The 14,478-nt window shown below is 38.0% G+C and overlaps 1 protein-coding gene across 2 annotated transcripts; it reads right to left on the bottom strand.

Annotated features, from left to right (window-relative positions):
• Positions 1-2,714: 2,714 nt before the first annotated feature.
• LOC110099404 (protein OSB2, chloroplastic) lies at positions 2,715-4,687 on the bottom strand. 2 transcript variants are annotated; one of them, XM_020826533.2, is made up of 5 exons: positions 4,242-4,687; positions 3,946-4,084; positions 3,374-3,426; positions 3,160-3,280; positions 2,715-3,069 (listed from the first exon to the last, which is right to left on the bottom strand). In XM_020826533.2, the coding sequence occupies exons 1-5, from the start codon at positions 4,607-4,609 to the stop codon at positions 2,881-2,883; spliced, it is 870 nt and encodes a 289-aa protein (XP_020682192.1). In that variant the 5' UTR covers positions 4,610-4,687; the 3' UTR covers positions 2,715-2,880. The 2 variants fall into 2 exon arrangements, with proteins under 2 accessions (XP_020682192.1, XP_020682191.1); XM_020826532.2 differs by having other exon boundaries at positions 3,160-3,272; positions 3,342-3,426; positions 4,242-4,686.
• Positions 4,688-14,478: the final 9,791 nt, after the last annotated feature.

Below are 14,478 nucleotides of genomic sequence, written 5' to 3'. Positions count from 1 at the left end.
TTCCCTCTTCATAAAGATGCCAGGACCTAATGCAGAACATAGATCAACTATTGAGATAGTGTTGGGAAGATGAGGAGTAAACACTACAATGACGAAAACAAGAAAGAAAGTAAAAGCAGTTGAAAAGTAATGGACACTAGGATTTAACATGGAAAAATCCAAAATAAGGAAAAAAATCACTGAGCCACACCACACCAAGAAACCCACTGCGAAAATTAGGAGAAATAAGTACAGATCTCTCTTCTCTCTCACTCTCTCCTTGCTTCTCTTCTCACATGCATCATTCTCAATGTCTACACTCACAAAATACAAGAAAAAACCAAGTAAAATAATCCCAAGGGACGCAACCCTTCAAAAAACGAGAAAGAAAAGCATTTAGTTCGTCTCACAGCTTTGCGGCGCCAGTTTGAGATACTGCGGCGCCCAAGCCTCTATCTTGCACCGCTGTAGCGTCATATTTATACCGTTGCGGAGCTCTGCTCTTTGTAGCTCAACGCTAGGCGCTCTGGAACACAACACCAGGGCGCTCAGGTATGCACATTGGGGTGTTGTATGGAAAAAAATATTTGGGTGCAAAGTAGGGGGTAAACCTCCAAGTGAACATGACAAGCTTTGAGGTCTAAGACAACGAAATAATCAGATTGGTCAATACAATCAGATTCCTAGCTCCACGATGGTTCACTTCTCATTTCTCAATTATTCAATTCCCAATTGTTTTCCTTTTCCCCCATCAGTTCTTTTAAAAAGCTTTCAAGTTATCTCAATTAGAATAGCTTCATTAAAGGATGGCAAACTAAATGTCACAAACTTTGCTAGAACATTTGGTAGACAGAAATGCTAGCGAATCCGATGTTCATAAGCCAAAAGAATAAGAAAATTAGCCTTGGATTGAAATTCCCATTATTGAAATACTTAAAAACTAAGTTAAATGCCACTCATTTTTCAGATTGTTCCTAATGGGACTCAAAAGCATTATTTTTTTGCAAAAGAGGTTTTTTTTTTAATAAAATTTTGTAGTTTTCTTATGCACGTAGCATGATTTGGCATTTATCACATTATTTTGACCATTAATTTAGTTAATTCATGCAAGCAATAAAAAGACTGAAAGCAATCAGCATTTTTTGTGCATAAGTTTCTGTTCATTGCATGATTTAATGAGAAACAAGTGAAAAAAAGAGAAGTTGATGAAGAAAGAATGACAAATTTAAGAAAAAGAGAGGAACTAATACTTGTAGGTTTTTTTAATAACCCTGTAGTTTAATCGTTGAATTCTAGTATTTTTAAATATATTTTTAATAATTCTTATTGAAAGACCCTAAACCCTAAACTGAAGAGCTAAATTGTAAATAACTCATATTTGGCTTATTGGCACATCGAACCTAGCGCAAGGTCATTTTTTAAGTGGTTCATAAGTATACTCAACTAATTACAACCCTGAATATAGAGAAATTATTCTGTGCGGAGGCCGGACATAGAACATCATCCAAAGATCAACCAGAATGTACCATGTCAAGGTATCGACCTGCGGTACCGAGTAGTATCGAGCCGCGGTACTGAGTGAAGAGGTGACGTGGTACATTCTGGTTGGTCTCCAGAAAGCATTCGGCGTCCGCACAGAATAATTAATCCTAAATAAATAGCATGCATCTAAGCAAGAAAAGCTTTGTTCAGTAGATATATAAATGAGCATAATACTGGTTGAAGAACTGTTACAAGGTTTTCAACAAGTTCAGCTACACAATATAAGAAGTTAAAGAAAGTTTCTACACAGGATATGTACAGGAGCTATGCTTGGAACATACTTATAGATCAACCCATGGATAATGTTGTCTGAGCCTCTAAGGAAGTGCATTCTTGTCAGGGCCCAATGCGCATGGCAAATAAGTTGTTTAGAAAATCAGGAAGCTTCTAGAGATTGTGTAAATGATGAAGTTCATCTTAGAGATAATGAAAGACATGTTTGTCAGATTGAAGCCATAAATCTAGCCCTAAATTAACAAGCAATTTACTGCAAGAATCATCAGATGATCAAGAATTAATGAGCAACATCACCCATGTCTACAGACAGCAAAATCCTATAAACATCAATGTTAACAACCAAATTTCTGAATCAGTAGGATATACACAGCTTATGTATTGTCACATTGTACCAAGAGAAAATTATGCTAAAGCATAGGAAGGGGAAGTTTAAATAGGATCAAGCTGTACTGCTTCACTTGTTTGTCAGGTACCTAGTTTTCAGACAGCTAGAAACATTTTGCCTCGCTTGTCAAAGGAAATTTAGGGCTGAAGAAACATATACTATGATGGGGACATCAGCAGCGATTTCGATACATGTACCTTCAGGAGATGCCGGAGATCGACGACCACGATCATGATTTGTATTTTCATCATTTTATGTAGTAGTTTATTTTTATTTTATGTTTTTCCGTTTTTGCCCTGGGATATTTGTGGAAAACCATTCATGTACGCAACATTAGATTGTCTTGATTGTTATATGATCTTAACTCTTACCCGTGTGATTCAACCGTAAGCTCGTTTTTCCGTTCTTAATGTTTTATCTCGTCGTTCAAATTATTATAAAGATATAATTATTTGTTCTATCTAAAATTAAGCGTGCAAGCTTTCTTTATGAAACTCATCATCGCATGTACGTTCCACATCATACTATTTTCAGCATTAGTTATATAACACTAAATACAAAGAAACAGACATAGAAATGACTATAGGAGGTGCCTTTGCACCTAATTGATATAAGTTTAAGAATCGGACAAAGAAAAACATTATTGAAATTAAAAAAAAAAATCAAGAGAAACAAGGGATTTGGACCAAAACAAAAACTTTGAATAGCAGTGCAAATTTAGGATAACTAAAACAAAATTAGAAGGATAGAAAATCATTCCCATTAAGCAAAGAAACAGCAGAGTTTGCTCCATGAGGTTGAAAAGAACCCATCCTTTCATCTAATATAGCCAACTGACTCTTCACCCAAGATGGGTTGTTCTTGCCTTCAATCCATAAAGCTTCACCAGTGTGCTTGTGCTTAAAATCTGGGTACCTGGAATTCCTCTGCACGAAGGAGAAACCATTCAATACTCTCTCAATATGAATTGACCAGCAATAATTGCTAAGTTGAGTTCAAGGAGGGAAAAAGAGAACCTTATTCTTTCTATTGTCCCACCAGTCAACAGGATTAGCAAAGAAAGCTTGCCAGAGCTCCTCTGCTGAAGCTGAAGCAAAATTGTTGCCGGAATAATTTTCATTCTTCAGACCTGTATTCCTAGACAATTAAAATAAATAAATAGTTCCAAAACATTAATTAGAATAATGAAAACAAGTACCAGAATCCATGGACTCAGTGCCCTGTTCATACAATGAAACTGGTGGGATGCTCCTCTCAATAAAATTTAGCTGCTGAACCACAACCTACAAGGAAAATACAAAAATTAGCCAAAAAATAGAGAAAATGAATCACCAAGGAAAATCAAAGACCAATCAAGTATTTAAAATTTTAAATAACATTGTCACTTTCATGACAATAGATCGCTGGAATGCATAGTACATGACATGTTAAGTGGGTGCTTGGCATGGTGGCAAGTTTGGCATGTTTGGAAAGACCAAATATCTTGTTGGAAAAAACTTGGATGAGGATTTCCTAAGCTAAACTAACTAAAGAATAAAACATTTCTTGTTAAATTGCAAGATAATTTTATAGAATTGCAAGACATCTCCTATTCTATAAGAAAACAATCAAGCCAGTTAGAGATAGTTTTGTTAGACATAAAGTATTATGAGATTAACTTGTTAAATAAGATCAGTTACCTTGCGTTCACAAATGAATTTCATGTATCTTAAGCTAGATTTAGCTAAAGATATCCTGATCATTTTTTTTCCCCTCTGTGATATCTTAAGCTAGATTTAACGAAAAATGCACCAAAATCACACCTTGTAGAAAACCAAACGCTTATCGTTTTCCCCCTCTGTGGTATCTGATACCAGACGGCCTGAAACATACACCTGATTGCCCTTCTCAACATGTTGAAAGGCCACATGAGCCAGCTCATCCCAGAAGGTCAGATTGATCCTGCAATGTCTCCCAAAAAAAAAAAATTTAATTTACACAGGAATTTCGTCGATTAACTGAACTGCGTCGCTTTACATCCCGTAAAAGGTGCCATTTTAATGGACGCATTGATCTAAAGAAAGAAATTTACTGTTATCCCATCATCTTCTCCATTTACCACGAAGTCTCGGAGGACGACTTCTTGAACGCGAGGCGAGTCCAAGCTAGGACCTTGCCACTGCTGAGTTGCTTTATTTGGACCGAGGTACCGATGGTTCCAATGAGGTTGACAGAGTTAGCAATATCCTTTCTCCATGGGATCTCTGGCGGCCGGACATGCGAGCTTCGCTCGTGATGGTAATCTCCGTTTCCGGAGCCGACAAAGCGTGGCGGTTGAAGAGAGACGGCGCCGGTAGGCCTTCGACTGTAGGAGGAGCGATGTAGAAAAGAAGAGCTATGGTTAGAGTCATGTCCTTTTAGCCGTGGTGAAGGAAAGGAGAGATTGTGGAAAGGAGATTTGAATTGAGAGAGCGTGGGTAGCGCCATTTGGGCTGCCGAGGGCTTCGGCAGGTGGTAGTCGGAGAGAGGCTTGAGTGGCCTTGCGAGCTCCACTAGCCTTTGAGCTCTAATGATATATTTACATGTAAATTTTTATTTTTATTTTTATTTTTTATCACAATTATTTTTTTAAATTACATTAAATATATTACTGATACAAAATATTTAAAATTAAATAAAACTTTTTCTAATTATTTTCTTATGATAGTATTGATTGATCATGAATTATTTAGTTTATTGATTAAAAAAATCAATTTATAAATTTAGCTTTTAAAATTAATTTATAAGTTGATCATGAATCAAGTGGAAGTCAATAATTTTTAGGATTGATGTGGACTAGAATATACGCGGCGGTAGAGTAAAAAATATAACGTCTTAATAATATACGTATATCCAGCACACCAACAGATAATTAAGGGAGAGAAAACACCAGAAACTTTTTTACGTGGAAAACCCGAAAAGGGAAAAACCACGAGGCCTGGCCCAGATGAGAAAATTCCACTATATCTGGATTGGTTACAACGTTTGATTCGCTCCTTTACTTGGAGATGTTAGAATTACAGCAAGTTAATAACCGACAAAAATCTGATGATGATTGATGGACCGACAAAAATAAGGCAGTGGTTGGGAAAAGCTTCAGCGACAGTCAGTAGAAAAACTCAGGCGATGGTTGGCAGGAAACCTGGCGGTGGTCGGTAAGAAACCCGGCGGTGTTTGGCAGGAACTCCAGTGGAGGTTGGCAGGAAACCCGGCAGTGGTTAGCAGGAACCTCGGCTGTGGTCGGGAGGAACTCCGACGGTGGTTGGCAGGAAACCCGGCGGTGGTTGGCAGGAACTCCGACGGTGGTCGGCAGGAAACCCGACGGTGGTTGGCAGGAACTCCGGCGGTGGTCGGCAGGAAACCCGACGGTGGTCGACAGGAAACCCGGCGGTGGTCGGTGGCAGGAGAGCTCCCAAATTTCTCACTTCCTTCTCCTCTTTTCTCCCTTTCATGAGAAGAGTGGGGGGCTATTTATAGTTTTTTTAGAGTGGCATGGCTTGTAAATATATGAAGGATCAAGGGTAAGTTGGGAGTGGTTAGATGGACGACCGATGATGAATCCTTTGATCATGAACCGTTTGATGGACATTTTAATGTCTTAGTGATGTCTGAATTCAGTGATCTTGGGCTCGTTGGATTCGTCTCATTGAGCCGCTCGATTCGACTATAAGCTTGTTATGTTTGGAAACTGTTTGGTAATCCAAATTGTGGTTTGAACCTTCCAACAGCGCTTCGGGTCGTTGATTTGGACTCATTTGGGCTCGGATTGGGTCGAATTTTGTGTCGTTGGGTTCGTATTTCTGAGACGCTCAGTTTGACTATAAGTTTACAGAAATCGGAATTCAAATGCTCCCAATTTTAATTTCTAAAATTTCCAACTTGATTTTTCTTTGAGATTCGTGTCTGATCAAGATAATTTTTTGATAATGTATCAGTTGCCCCCTTGTTTTCGGATGTCGAAGCTTGCAAAGTCTGAAAATATATATTTGTACTTTTCCAAACTGCTTATTTGAGCATATGAGGTAAATCGAACCTTACGACCCTAATTAGATAATAATGTATATACTCAAGTATTTCGATAACTATCCTTAATTATGATAGTTATGACATCATACATTTATACCTAATATTATGATATTTAAGTCCCGAATATATTATTAAGTGATCAAATCACGACTAATATGATTAAATATATGTTATCGGTTATACATGATATAGGTTATGTGTTATATCTATTATTAAACTTTTTATTCAATATTGAACATGTAGACATATTCAGTTCATCTCTTGATACTTAATTGATAACTTGTAATAATTTATTAATATATTAATTGATAAAAATTGTAAAAGCAACCGTCTTATTATATATTAATATTAACTTTTTATTATTATTATAGTATGCTTTTTGACTTTACAAATTCCCAAAATTCAGAAATTTCTGAAATAATTTTTTAAATTCCTCTATTTAATTAGCCTTTTATCATGCCGCTCGGGATTATAGCATTTAATTCCCAATGTTTGAATTATTGCCACCACTTGACTTTTAGCATTCTCAAGATTTATATATTATATTAATAAGCTATGAGTTATATCAATTAGCAATTGTCTCTTAAAATTCCCAAATTATTTATAGAAATTTCTAGAGAGACTTTTCATCTTCCCTTCATGCAACTATAAATACCCCCTTAAGAGTAAGGAGAAAATCACAATCTCTTGTGCCGGTCCAAGTCTTCTCCTTGGATTGGTAGCTCGGGGATTGTCAGTGGTGATCAAAACCTTACTCTCTTGTGCCGGTCCAAGCATTCCTCTGGATTCGTAGCTCGGGGAGTGTAGGTGGCGATTGAAGCGAACATTGGTGGCGATCAAAGCCTAGATCTCTTGTGCCGGCCCAAAATTTTTCTTTGGATTGGTAGCTCGGGGAGTGTAGGTGGCGATCAAAGCAAACATTGGTGGCGATCAAATCCTAGCTCTCTTATGCCGATCCAAAATTTTCATTGGATTGGTAGCTTGGGGAGTTGTTGGCATTTGTTAGTCTTTTTCAAAATTGGAGACAAATATGACTGATAATTCCAAATCTAACAATTAGCGAAAATCCTTGGATATAGCATCAAAAAGGCCTCCTTCCAAAAATATGGAGAATACTTCTGATAATAATATTTTGATTTTCTTTGCACAAGAGTTTTGATATCTTATCAAAAACTAAATTTCTTTTGGTGGAGGATTGACGGATGCCCTAAGAAGTATTCATTCTGCTAATGATGGTGATAGGAGGAGATCTGATGATGTCGCATCCATCACTACGTCTGATAGCTTGGCAGCAATTCGCAATAAATTTCACGTGCCGAATGACGTGTTAATTATTGCTCCGAAGAAGACCAATATGGCACATGCTCCTCCACAAGGATTTGTAGCAATATATGAGATGACGCTACGTGCTGGTTTGAGGTTTCCTCCAACACCCGAGTTACTCAAAATTTTCAAAGCATGCTGTGTTGTCTTACCGCAATTTTTATGTTGAGCAATGACAATTATAATGAGCTTGATAGTATTTTTTAGGGAACGTAGAGCAACACTAACCGTAGAATATTTATCCAAAATGTGTAAATTTACAAGTGATTCTTATGGTCGGATTTCATGTCGAGCCAATAAGAAATGGTTGGATTTTGTAACGAGGGACCCTTCAAAGAATTGGTGTAACTCATTCTTTTTTGTGAAGAATGAGTGGGGTCTTCCTGGAAAATGGGATAAATTGAAAGAGTTGCCAAGTTCTTTACATGTAGGAGAGGAAGATATTTTGAGAATTTTGAATTTTCCCAACACGGAAAGATTTCAACAGGAACTACGTTATATCAGTCGATGTGTGGCAGAGAAAAGTCTTTTTAAAGTTGGCCTCTCTATTAAGGCAGGAAGATCCCATGTAACTAAGTTGAAAAAATCTGAGAAGGTTCGTGAAACAACTCCTACTGCTCTTAAGCGTTCAGCAAGTCATCCTTCAGAAGGTCAAAGAGTAATCGATTCCTCCTCCCTAAAGAAGAGAAAAAATAAATGATAAAGCGAACCCACCTGGAGATGATGGGGGAAGCAAGGAAGCTGCACATTTCTTGACTATTGATACAATTTCTCTTAATTCGGATATTGAAGCTCGATCCTCAAGAATACATATCCCAGAAGATGTATTGAAGCATACTTGTAGCGGGCGACGACATGCTAATGAAATCATGAGTAATTTCAATCTCTTTCCTTCTTCTTCTTTTTTTTTTAAAATATAATTAAATTTCTTATCGCAGATGATTCAAAAGATGGATATGGAATCTCGATTTGAATCAATTTTGGATAATTGGAATGATGAATTTGTAAAAGTTAAATATTTACAAGGAGAGTATAAATGATGATTGGATGCAAAGATTAAAGAAATATCATCATTGGAGAGCTAATTGACAGAATGTAGAACTGAATTTATTGAAGGGCTTACCCCAAGTCAAGCATCTGAGGATTCTTCTCCAGATTCGGGCGATGAAGATATTGAAAGTGAACTAGAAAAGGTTCTTTTCAGCGATGATGACGATGATATTGCATAAGATGTTTATTACCGGTTGTATTTCATCTATTTTCTTAGAGATTTTTATATATCCATTTTGTTTCTAGAAATGTATCCTCTGGTATATATATTGATTTTATGAAATATTAAAGTTTTTAATTCTCTTAAGAATTTATGATTCATTTAGTTTAATAGTAATTTTTTTATTTGAAAGAAATAAGAGACATTCTTTTAGGATGTTTAACCTATCCAAGGTTGTGTTGTCAAAGCACTGCTTGATGACATTAACCTGTGTGGATGAGGTTGGATCAAATCCCTATAAGATTGATCATAAAATTTTGAAAATGATGATATATATACTCTTAGGATGTTAAACCTATCCAAAGTTGTATTGTCAAAGCATCACTTGATGACATTAACTCGTGTGGATGAGGTTGGATCGAATCCCCCTGGGATTGATCGTCTGTTGATTGAGATAAAATGAATATTATATTTTTCTAAAATCAATGCTATGCTTAATGTTTTATTTTAGGACCACTTATATTCTCCTGTTAGAGAAGAGGACATAAATGATAATGATCAAGCAAAATTTTATTTTATAAAAGATATTACAAAATTTCATGATGGAAATAGAAAGACTACATAATAGTTCAATTAGAAAATAGTTTTATTAATAACTACTGATAATATTTGCGGAGATTTTCAATATTCCAAGTACGAGGTAGCATTTTTTCGTCGTCATCTTTTAACTTGAATGTTCCAGGTTTGACCATGGATGCCACCATATAAGGGTCTTCCCATAATGGTGATAGCTTGTCACGTTGGGGGCCCTTTCTAGCTGCTTCAAGACTTCGCAGAACTAGATTTTTGACTGAGATGCATTGGGGTTTCACCTTTTGATTGTAATGGCGAGCTATTCGTTGATGATATGCTGCGATTTTAAGGGATGCCATGTCTCTTGTGTCTTGGGAAGAAAATCCAAATTGTCTCGGAGTTTTTCTTCGTTATTGTTAAAGTTGAAAGTCTGAACCCTGAGGCTCGGGACTCCAATATCAATCGGGATGATTGCTTCCATGCTAAAGCATAGGTTATATGGAGTTTCTCTTGTTGGAGTTCTAGCAGTAGTGCGGTAAGCCCAAAGAACATTTGGTAGCTCATCAACCTATTCCCCCCCCAGCCTTTTCAAGACGTGTTTTTAGCCCTTTAAGTATAGTTCTATTTGTAACTGTTTGTTCATTTGCTTGAGGATGAGCCACAGCTGTATGCACCAGTTGTATATAGAGGTCTTTGTAAAATGTTGTGAAGATTTTTCCAATGAATTGGGTTCCATTGTCAGTGGTGATTTTTGCAGGAATGCCAAAACAACAAATAATATTTTTTCATATAAATTGTTTTGCATTTGCTTCAATAATTTTTGCCAGTGCTTCAGCCTCCACCCACTTTGTGAAGTAGTTCATTGCCAAGATGATAAATTTTTGTTGTCCGGTAGCTATTGGAAAAGGTCACATTATATCGATCCTCCACTGAGCGAAAGGCCATGGGCTTTGAAATGACGAAAGTTCAGTGGCTGGTAAATGAGTGAGATTGGAGTGCAATTGACAATTATTATACTTCTAAGTGAACTCCAATGCATCCTGCTTCATTGTCGGCCAGTAGAATCCTTGTCTTAGGATTTTGTTGGCCAATGCTTTTCCTCCAAGATGTTCCCCGCATATACCTGAATGAACTTCCCGTAATGCATAATCGGCCTCTGAAGGTGGAAGGCACTTAAGATATGGTCCGCTGAAGGCTCATTTATATAATTCCCCACTAATGACAGTAAAGTTAGCTTCTTGCCTTCGGAGTCGTATTGCAGTTGTTGGATCTTCAGGTAGCACTCCTTCTTGTAGGAAAGACAGTATAGGATCAATCCAAGAAAGCTCTTTTGGCTCGTCGATTGATTGTATAACCTATGGTCCTTCGATGTTAGGAAAGTGTACTTCTTTGATATATTTTCTCTTGAAAAGGTCACCGGTTAGTAATGTAGCAAGTTTCGAAAGAGTATCTGCATGAGTGTTTTGTTCCCGAGGTATGTGAATAATTTTAAATTTCTCTATACGATTGAGAAGCGACTTCACCATATCACAATATCGTGTTAATTGTGGATTTTGAGCCTCAAATTCTCCTTCTACTTGAGAGACTACGAGTTGTGAGTCAGAATGGACTATTAAATTTTGCACTTCACATTCTATAGCTAGCCTCAGCCCAGCAATAAGAGCTTCATACTCAGCGACATTATTAGTTGCAGGAAATTTTAGACGCAGCCCATATTCAATAGTGGTATGATGAGGAGAGATTAGCAAAATACCAACCCCAGACCCAGAGCTTCCAGAAGCTCCATCAACATATAACGTCAAACAAGGAGAAGAGAAAAGATGGATTGGTGTTTCATCAGAAATCAGAACAGTACATTCGACCACAAAATCTGCCAAGACTTGTGATTTGATATATGGTCTGGGTAAGAAGTGTATGTCAAACTCTCCCAGTTCTATTGACCATTTGATTAACCTTCCTGAAGCTTCAGGTTTTTGAAGGATACTCCGTAACGGAAGATTTGTGTAAACCCCAATTGTATGAGCTTGAAAGTATGGTCTTAATTTTCTAGCATAAAATACTAATGCCAAAGCTGTCTTGTCGGCTAATGGGTAGCGTCCTTCAGTCTCAGAAAGAATTTTACTGACATAATATAATGGTCGTTGAATAGCATTTTCTTCTTGGATTAGCACTGAGCTTATGGCATTTGAAGAGACAGCCAGATATAAATATAACCTTTCTCCTTGAATTGGTTTTGACAGAAGAGGGGGTGAAGCCAAATAAGTTCGAAGTTGTTCGAAAGCTGTTTGACATTCATCTATCCATTGAAATCCTTTATTTCGGGCATTTCTTAGTATTTTGAAGAAATGCAAATATTTATCTCCTTAACGGGCCAAGAAACGAGAAAAGGCAGTTATTCTTCCATTCAGACGTTGAACTTCTTTTATATTCCTTGGGGGCACCATAACTCTCAAAGCTTTGATTTTTTCAGGATTAGCTTCTATACCTCTATGAGTAATCATGAATCCCAAGAATTTTTCAAATGTGACTCCAAAAGCACATTTTGTAGGGTTAAGTCGTATATTGTAATGTCGAAGGAGACTAAATCATTGCTCCAGATCAAAAATATGTTTTGTCCTTTCAAGAGTTTTAACCAACATATCAACTATATATACCTCCATTGAACGATCTATAAGGTCTTTAAAAAATTTATTCATGAGGCGTTGATAAGTCACCCCAGCATTCTTGAGCCCGAAAGGCATGATCTTATAGCAATATAACCCCTTATCAGTTTGAAAAGCAGTTGCTTTCTCATCTACATGATCCATTCTTATTTGATTATATCCAGAGTATGCATCCATGAAACTTAACATTTGATGTCCTAACGTTGCATCAACTAATTGATCAATACAAGGAAGTGGAAAATTATCCTTTGGACAAGCCTTATTTAGATCTGTGTAATCCACGCACATCCTCCATGCCCACTAGCTTTTTTAACCATCACGATATTAGCAAGCCAAGCTGGATAATATACTTCTCTTATGAATTCAGCTTTTAAAAATTTATCTACTTCTTGCTCTATATCTTTTTGGCGATCTGGTGTAAAATTGCTCTTCTTTTGGATGATTGGTTTAAACGTATGATTTATCCTGAGAGAATGCATAATAATCTGTGGGTCAATTCCAGGCATATCTGCCGAACTCCATGCAAAAATATCTTGATTTGTTCGCATCCCTTTGTTGCTGTTTATGTTGCTGCTGTTGATTCTGCCCCCCACCAGGATTAGCCTCATTTTGAACAGGTGGATTTTGAGTGAATTGACGAAGATATCCCTGTTGAATTAGCCTTTCAATTTCTTCCTTCAATTGTCTACATGCTTCAGTTGTATGTCCGCGGCTTCGATGAAAGTGACAATAATAATCTTGATTTACATAATTTGGCTTTAGTGGTTGGGGTCATTTAATAGTTTGCTCATGTTGTATAGCCATAAGAATATTAACACGAGTTGTATTCAACGGAGTGTACTCCTTCTTTGGCATGTAATCCCGAGTTTGCTGAGGGGGCCGTGGTGGAGATCTTGATTCCTCTTCTGAGACTTTTGGGCTCCAGCTCCAGCTTCGTGCCCATTCTTTCTCTTATTAGAAGGCTGTTCAAATTATTTTCGATGAGCATTAATAGCCTCATCGGCAATAATTTGAGCTTCTACTCTGTGAATTAAGTCAGCATAAGAATGAACTGTTTCTCGCATTAATGAAGAGTAAAAAGGTCTGAGGCGCAACCCTCCAAGAAAAACACCTCGTAGTAACTCAGGATCCACTCATGGATTTGTCGATCTTCCGAAGAAAATCTTTGAAAATAGTATTTCAAAGATTCTCCTTCATTCTGACGGATTCCAAAGAGATGTGATGAATCTTTAATAGTTCTTCGATTAGCAACAAACTATTCGACAAAGAGTTTTGTAAGATGAGCAAAACTATGGATTGTATTTCTAGGGAGAGCATAGAACCAGGTACGAGCTTAACCCTTTAGGGTGGCAGGAAAAACTTGACAAAGAAGGGCATCATAAGCAAATATTGAATCAAAGACCATCTAAATTCTAATTTTAGCAAACTTACAGTTGAGCTGAACATCCTAAAAATACGAACCTAACGACACCAAATTCGACTCAGTCTGAGCCCAAATGAGTCCAAATCAAAGACCCAAAGCGCATTTGAAATGTTCAAACCATAATTAGAATTACCAAACGGTTTTCAAATGTGACATGCTTGTAGTCAAATCGAACGGTTGACAAAACGAATCCAACGAGCCCAAGATCACTGAATTTCGATATCATTAAGGCATTCAAATGACCACTAAATGGTTCACGATCAAGGAATTAATATCGGTCATTCATTCAAACCACTCTCAACATGCCCTCGATCTTCTCCATATTTACACGTCATGCCACTCTAAAAAAACTATAAATAGCCCACATTATTCTCTTGAGGGGAGGGGGGAAGAGAGGAGAAAGAGGAAGAGAAGAGAAGAATTTGGGACCTTCTGCATCGCCGATGTTCTTCCCATCCACCGACGAACTTCCGCCCTTTCGTCGACCACCGCCGGAGTTCTTATAAGCCACCGACGGATTTTCGCCCATTCATCGACTACCGTCGGAGTTCTTCCTGCACCACTGCTGAACTTCTGCAAGTTCGCCGACCACTGCCGGACTTCCGTTAGTCCGCTGACCACCGCCAGACTTCTGCCAGTCCACCGACACCGACCTTCGCAAGACTTCTGCCCGTTTGCCGACCATCGCCGGAGTTCTTCCCGACCACCGATGGATTCCCTCCTATCGACCGACCACAGCTAGACTCTCGCAAGTCCGCCGACCACCGCTGGACTTCCACCAGTCCGCCAACCACCACCGGACTTATGCTCATCTGTCGATCACCGCAAGACTTCCACCATTTCACCAACCACCTCCAGACTTCCTCCCTTTTGCCAATTACTGACGAACTTCTTCTCGACCATCGCCAGACTTTTGCCTGTCTGTCGACCAATGTTGGAATTCTTCCCGATCACCGATGAACTTCTGCCAGTCCATCGAGCACCACAGAACTTATGTCATTCCGCCGACCACCGCCGAACGTCCGCCAACCCGTCGACCACCGCTTGACCTGCGTGGCATGAAAACTACAATCCTTCCGACCACTGTTTCTTACCGACT

This window comes from Dendrobium catenatum, unplaced genomic scaffold, assembly GCF_001605985.2.
Source record: "Dendrobium catenatum unplaced genomic scaffold, ASM160598v2 fragScaff_scaffold_1022, whole genome shotgun sequence".
In the NCBI taxonomy this organism is placed as follows: domain Eukaryota; kingdom Viridiplantae; phylum Streptophyta; class Magnoliopsida; order Asparagales; family Orchidaceae; genus Dendrobium; species Dendrobium catenatum.
This window is presented reverse-complemented; position numbering and strand designations above follow the sequence as displayed.

Coding starts and splice junctions, on each gene's coding strand:
- LOC110099404 (XM_020826532.2), bottom strand. CDS start 4,609: ATGGCGCTACCCACGCTCTCTCAATTCAAATCTCCTTTCCACAATCTC. Junction 3,273..3,341: donor CACTGAGTCCATGGATTCTG/GTACTTGTTTTC, acceptor CTAGGAATACAG/GTCTGAAGAATGAAAATTAT. Junction 3,070..3,159: donor GGGACAATAGAAAGAATAAG/GTTCTCTTTTTC, acceptor TCCTTCGTGCAG/AGGAATTCCAGGTACCCAGA.